The following is a 7,377-nucleotide window of genomic DNA, read 5'->3' on the forward strand; positions in this document are numbered from 1 at the left end:
CCCCTTCGCTGGGTGGCTTTGGGGGCCTGGCGAGGTTTCCTCTTCCTGCTTTTCACAGTAATCCAATCCTCTGCCTCCTTTGTTCCCTCCTCTTCCATTTCCTCCGTCTGTCCTGAAGGAGCTTGGATCGGCTGCTGCACCTCCCCGCTGTCTGCCGTCTGCTCCGCTACAGCCTGCCCTTCCTTCTGGGTGCCTCCAGACACCGTTCCCGTGCTGGTTTGTGGTACCTTGCTGGTCTTGGGCGGTCCACGGCTCGTGTTGCCACCTCCGGCCATCTGTGCGTAGGTGGCGGCCCCTCGTCTTGGGCAGGCCTTGTACATGTGGCCCGCCTCTCCGCACAGATTACAGTTCTTGGCCTCCTTACATTCCTTGGTCGGGTGGCCTTCCTGCTTGCAGTTTCGGCAGACGGTCACCTTACAATCCGCCACCATGTGGCCTGACCTCCCGCAGGTTCGGCACACTTTTGGCTGCCCTGCGTATGTCAGGTAACCTCTGCTTCCTCCGATGGCAAAGCTCGTGGGTGGGTGGAGGATGTTCCCACTGGCATCGACCCTCAGGGTTACCCTGATCTGCCACTTGCTGGTCCAGATCCCGAAAGGATCGACCACATCGGTGCTTTCTCCCTCGACCTGGACGTATTTTCTCAGGAAGGTCAGGACATCTGCTGCTGGGACGTGGGGGTTGTACATATGGATTGTAACAACCCGACTCCTCTGCGCAGGAAGTACACACAACGGGACCACGACAAGATGGAGAACAGAGGTTCCCCTTCCTTCTCCTTGAAGACCTTCAGGAGCTGCTCGCAATTCTTCATGCTCCTGAAGGTCACGTCAAAATAGCTTGCCCCAGGGAAATCCTGCAGGCAGTACACGACCGCTGCATCGAACCCACAGCACTCCAGCAAAATCTCCTTAATAAACACCGTCCGATCGACCAGTGTGCACTCCTCCACCTTCTTCACAGACACCCTGACTGTGTTGCGAATGCCCTGGCCTGGGCTGCGAGTACCTGAATTGGCGTTAGGCCGAAGCCAGCATGAAGATCCACCAAGAGCAGGTCAGCATAACCAAATAAACCTCCAACATCCTATCACGGTCCAGCGATGATCTCCATTAGCTCTGATGACTCGCAACACGACCCCTGTGGTATTTCCCCAGCCAGTACACGTCTGCCGCGCCGAACCTGCAGCACTCGAGCAGAATCTCTTCCTGTGGTCCTCAGGGACTACACATATTCCGAGCCAAAAGGCCGAGAAGCGGCCCAGACTGCTTCAGTGCGATGCTGACTGTGGAACACCCTTCCCAAACTGCTTCAGTGTGATGCTAACTATGGGGTGGGCGTCCCTTCCTGCCTCTCCCTCTGCTGCTAAAAAGCACCACAGGCCAGAGAGTCTGGCAGCATCCAGTCAGTACAAAATGTGTCAGTTTGTATGAAATGGCAGAATACACTGTTTAGGCTCATTTTTAATTAAAATGTTTGAACTAAGCACACATCAAAATGCACTTTAGCATTTCAGGAATTTTACTGGTAAGACAAAAGATTGAAGTTGAAAAAAGCAGCAGTGCATTTTACACAACAAATTTTATTCACTTATCAGAAACCTTAAAACTAGACGAACACTCCTCGCAGACATGTTACTGAAGCAGGAAGGAACAAAAACCTGGCAGTGGATCTGTTTAATCCTTGGATAAAATACGTCCAAAATGTGCCCCTTCACCACATCACCTTTTAAACATTTTTTCAACTTCAAGTTGTCAGCACTTACCCGACTGAAATGTTCCCATCATGTTGCCTCAGGATTCTGTTGGTCAGTAACATTGCATAGCGAGCATCATTTAGTTTCAATTGTCCTTTCCTTGTGAGGTCAGTCAATTTGTTTTTCTGATTTATGAAATCAGCGAATGGTGATTCTAATAGGAAAGGGACAGTGAGAAAGAAGAGGGAAACTCAACATCTCAATATCAGGAAAATATTTCAAACTTTGAGATATTATGTATATGTTTGCAAATTGCAGCTTGATGTAAAAAAGGCTTTCTGTACACACATCTCCATCTTTGTGTCGAACTCTGTCCTGAACAGTACAATAAAAATTGTGAAACACTGACAGGAAATGCTGGAACTACCCAGCAGGCCTGCAGTATCTGGGGAGAGGGAAACTGCATGTACGTGGCAACTCAATGATGTCCAGCCAGATCTTTCTCCCGAGTGAAAGGTACTGCATCAGAAACAGGAACAATACAAGGAAAGGAGAAAGGAAGCTTGGGATTGGGAAAGTAAATCACTTGTGGTCCTGATAGAGCATCGGGAACATTAAACTTTTTATGTGGGTCCTGATAAATTGCTGAAATCTTCACATCTGTTGTGATTATTATTAACCATCTAATTAAAAACTTCACCAAAAACCTTTCAGTTTTATCAGATTACAATTGAATCTGGTTAGAACAGACATTGCCAAATCTAGCTGGACAGGAACTAATATTCCTGTATTACTGGGAGTAGTTTACCTGTGAGAAATATACTCTAAAGCTTAAAGAAATGCATATTCCACAACCTGGGTTTAAAGCCATCGATCCTTTTCATTAAGCAGGCCATGAAATTAATTGTGTTGTGATGTACAATTATCATTATTTATAGAATCAAAAGTTTTATTTTTAGTGTTCATCTGGTGCTCCATAATATAGCCCAGGCCTCCCATCTCCCCCTCCCCATTGACTGGGGACATCTCTGAAGACATTGAGCAGCACACACTCCCCACTCACACTTTCCTCCTCCTGTGGTTGTGGGAGAAACAGAGAAAGCCTGGGCCTATGTTTCTATTTTATTCTTTATCTGTGATAAATAGAGCCATAGAGTCACATATCTGTGATTCACAATGTGTCAGTTATTATTCTACTCACCACATGCTCCTTCAGACCCAGTAAATTCCAAATAAGAAGCATTTTCCATGTGAACTGGACTGAAGTCTGACTGATTTATGTAAATAATGTCTCTCAGCAACGGTGAACTCTTGTGTGAACTGCTATTGGTGAGAGTGAAATGTTGACAACATTTCCCTCCAGTGGACATGGCAGTTGGACACGACTTTCCAATATCACCACGGGTTATGTAGAGTTGGCCAACGGATCCTTTCCAGGTGATGCAGATTTCTGATGAAGCTGCAGGTGCAGGTGCTGCTGGATCTTGTGTCCAGGAAGATGAACCATTCCCAATGAGATGAGCTTCTATTTCTAAGCCTGTTTTCTTTACAGACACTTTCAATGAACACAGGTCTGGGCCAATGTAGTGATGAGATTTATCAATGTGACTGTTCAGGTATCCACAAACTGTAAACTCAGCACCAAGTATCGCTGCAAATACAATCACAAGGTAAGCATTAATCAACACCTGAGAAATTTTCTCAGAAGCTTATTAAATCAATACTGTGACTTTGCTGGAAAATTGAGGGAAATTCCACACCAATTGCATAATCAGGAATTGATCATCAGTAACAACAACAACTTCTATTTTCATAGCACCTTTAGAGGAATAAAATGGTCCAAGGCCCTTCACTGGAGGGTTCGCAAACAAAACTTTGATGCCGTTGTAAGGTCTCATTGGTATTCATAAAACGCAGGTTAAAATATTAAAACATTTTTATTGGTCAGGATTATATAAAGATGGAGTCATGTTTTGCCAGACCACTGAAACTAATTACAGAGAAGTTTATAATCAAAAGCTCACAACCGATGCCACCAATCCACGTCTCCACGTTTTGAATCTAACCAATGCTTGTGAGTGAACAAACCACTTTTGAATGGGGCTCAGCAAATAGCGAAAAGGGGAGCAGATAAAAAGGCTAAAATGTTATGAACTCCCAGTGATGTCTCATGGCATCAGGTTAAACTTGGGCAAAGAAACCTCCTGCCAATAACCATGGACCATCCACCCATCGGCTGATGAATTGGGACTGCTCCATGTTAAACAGCACTTGGAGGAAGCACTGAGGGGGGCAAGGGCACAATATTGGGAGCTACAGATGCATCTGCCCATGACAGTATCACGAAGAGTGAGCAGTACACAGTCCCTGTGGAGACAAAGTCCCGCCTTCACATTGAGAATTACCTCCCGTGTGTGTGTGGCACTATCACTGTGCTAATTGGGACAGAGTTCGAACCGATCTAGCAACTCAAGACTGAGCATCCTTGAGGCACTGAGGGTCATCAAGAGCAGCAGAATTGCACTGCAGCACAATCCGCAAAGTGACGGCCCGGCATATCCCCCACTCAACCAGTACCATCAAGCCAGGGGATCAACCTGGGTTCAATGGAGAGTGCAGGAGGTCATGCCAAGAGCAGCACCAGGCATACTTGAAGGTGAGGTGTCAACCTGGTGAAGCTACAATACAGGACTACTTACATACCAAACAACATAAGCAGCAACTGATAGACAGAGCCGAGCAATCCCACAGCCAATGGAACTGATCGGAGCTCTGCAGTCCAGCCACACCCAGTCATGAATAATGGTGGACCATTAACTCACTGGAGGAAGAGGAGCCTCCACAAACCTCCCCAACCTCAATGATGGAAGAGGCCAGCACATCAGCTCAAAACATACGTCTGAAGCATTCACAGCAACCTTCAGCCAGAACTGCCAAGTGGATGATCCATCTTGGCCTCCTCCAGGTGTGCCCACCATTACAGATGCCAATCTTCAGCCAATTCGATCCCCTTCATGTGATGTGATCTATCAAGCTGGATTTGAGTTTGAGATCTGACTTATCCAGGAATAACATCAGCTGCGATCATAACAGGGGTCTCCTCCAGACATATAAAATTCAAACAGACATCAACAGGGTGAACGCAGCTTAACACAAGGTCTCAGGGGGGAGGCAGACGAGGAGATTCAGGAGGATGGAGCTGTCAAAGAGATGAGAACGAGGATCAGCTACAAATGATATGAGGTCAGAGCAGAAATGAGGACATTCCAGATGTGTACACAGGGAGTCTTTGTGATAGGGAGGATGTGGGTTCAGAACCTCAAATCAGAGGTAAATGGGACACTGAGTTGGGGAACAATTTCTTTTCCCTCCTGTTGTCATGGAGACAGGGTGAATTGAGGAGCAGGTTAATAAATGTGTGTGATCAGGTGAAGGGGTTGAATAAATTTCAGTTAGTTAGGGATTAAATTTTAATCATCCCAAGCAAACAGGAATCACGGATGTACACAGGCAGCTTGAAACACAGGAGCCATATTATCAGCAACATTCATCCATCCTTGGGTGAAGAACATACAGTGTCTGTGTCATAAATAATGTTGTAATATGTTGTATAAAGCTGGGAGTTGGCTGTAACCCAGGAGAGATGATTTTACATTTCATGATCTGACTCGCTGTCCTTGTATACGCATGAAAATATATAACTGTTTGACCTGTTTCCTCAATCCTCCACCAACTTATCAAGTTGTGTGATAAAATGAAGCCACAGTCAAAGGCTTTGATCTTGCCAACACTGAGATGGAGGAAGTTATAGCTCTTCCAAAACAGAACCTTGGAAAAGCATCAGGAAATGTAAAGGCAATAGATATTACCGAACAGCAAAGTGACACTGTGAGTTTAATCTGTAACTTTGATGAAATGAGCTTGCCTGAGATTTTGCACTGAAAGGGGATCGCATGTTCAGAGAGTTCACAATATTCCCTCCTCCTGACGTGTCTGTTCCCTTCCTCAGCCTGAGCCTGTCAGCAAGGAAGAAGCTCAGGAACAGAATCTCATGTCACATCCTACTCACTGAGGAGGCCTTTCACCAAACTGAATGACTTCGCTGCTGGAGAGCTTATTGGACTTTGACTGGAGGAAGTTTCAGGATTCAGGAGGATAAATGTATTTTTCCAATTTTTTATTCAGCTTTTGAAGTTGTTATAACCAGGTGTGTGAAGGGAATCAACTCCCTGTTTTTTCACTCCTATTACTCAGCTGCCAAAACATTTATCTATTTTGTTCAGCAAACAGTCATGGTCTTTCAATCAAAACAAAATTAACAATCACTACAAAATGAAGGAGTCCATTATCAAGATTTTCTTGAATGAAAAGAGGACTTTTATGACTCACTTAATTCTCGAACCAATCATTAAAATTAACACACACATACACAGAGGTAGAAAGTTCAAAACAGACAGGAATAATGTTCATGCAGTTGAGGAGCCTTTAGACTCCTTGTGATGTTAACTCTTAACCTGAAATCAGAGTTTAGTGACTTTTATCCTCAACAGTAACAGAATCTGTAGATCTTTGAATTCTTGGTGAACAGTTGTTTCTCGAATTTACTTTTTCACTGGGTGCTGTTTCTGAGATAATGTTAGAAACAGAAAGGGGGAGAGAGAATTCCAGCTCTTGCTACACACATTCACTTTTCATTCTCTCAGTCCTGATGCTGAAAAGCAGCTGTTGAAATACAGTTCAGTGTGTATTCCAGAGTCGCGATCCTTTGTTTGTTTCAACCAGTCTGATTGATTGATAACTCTTGCATCTGCCAAAATATTAAAGCAACACTCACAACTGTACTAAATGGGGAGTAAAAATCTCTGAATGGTTGCTCATTACATTTCTTCAAATAAAATGGTAATTTCACCGTAGATAGATTGTTTCATACGAATGGGTCTCATGAATCTTGCCAACCTTTGGGCAGGTGGCCCCTGCATCCATTTTAGATCCATGTTTTTCCTTTTTGTCAACCGTGTTACTCTCTGAAAGGTCTCAGGTATAACAATCTGATGTTAGAGGTGAAAGGTTGATTGCCCGTCTTTGTCATTACCATTACGTACTGCCACATTCAGCTAATTCCTTTATCACTGCAATTGTCTTAATTTATTACTTTACCTTCTATTAACTGTGTTTGTACAGTAAAGCTCTGACCAATGTTCACACTGAGGTACATGCACAATCCATCGCATTGGATCACCAGCCTCATACAGCATTGAAAATAAACTGGGGAATTTAAAAGAAGTGAAACAAAGGAAGTGCTGAGAAATGAATTACCTTTCCCAATGTGAAAGCTGAAGAAACATAACAGAAGGCATTGACAGTTGATCAGTCTGTGAAAGGAGCTGGTTTTGAGAGGCATCTTCCACTGGGTTCCTCCTCTGGAAAATCAACATTGTGAATATGAGAGCACAGGGTGAGGATCACACAAATGATGGTTACATCCAAAACATGCAAAATTACATGGAGTTAAATGATGACCTGTCATTGTCCCAACACCCAGTGACACCAATTGACAGGATGTAGCTCCCATTTGAAATCACCGTGATCGGTGAATTTTGGGGGAAATTATTGAGATTTTGTTGGAGAGAAAACCTCAGATGGAGTTGTCAGGCTGCTGGGACTCAGCTGTGAGTGACCAA

General features: G+C 44.3%; 1 protein-coding gene across 1 annotated transcript in view; it reads right to left on the reverse strand.

Annotated features, from left to right (window-relative positions):
* Positions 1-7,097, reverse strand: part of LOC122558519 (uncharacterized) — a 141,488-nt gene extending 134,391 nt beyond the window's left edge. The window contains exons 1-3 of the mRNA XM_087996007.1: positions 7,013-7,097; positions 2,898-3,347; positions 1,766-1,910 (exon numbers count right to left, since the gene is read on the reverse strand). Coding sequence (XP_087852133.1) covers positions 1,766-1,910; positions 2,898-3,347; positions 7,013-7,097 — 680 coding nt within the window. The remainder of the gene's footprint in view (positions 1-1,765; positions 1,911-2,897; positions 3,348-7,012) is intronic.
* Positions 7,098-7,377: the final 280 nt, after the last annotated feature.

The sequence above is a fragment of the Chiloscyllium plagiosum genome, unplaced genomic scaffold (assembly GCF_037043375.1).
Source record: "Chiloscyllium plagiosum isolate Xiang-an unplaced genomic scaffold, Cpla_swu_hap1 HiC_scaffold_17, whole genome shotgun sequence".
NCBI classification, from domain to species: Eukaryota; Metazoa; Chordata; class Chondrichthyes; order Orectolobiformes; family Hemiscylliidae; genus Chiloscyllium; species Chiloscyllium plagiosum.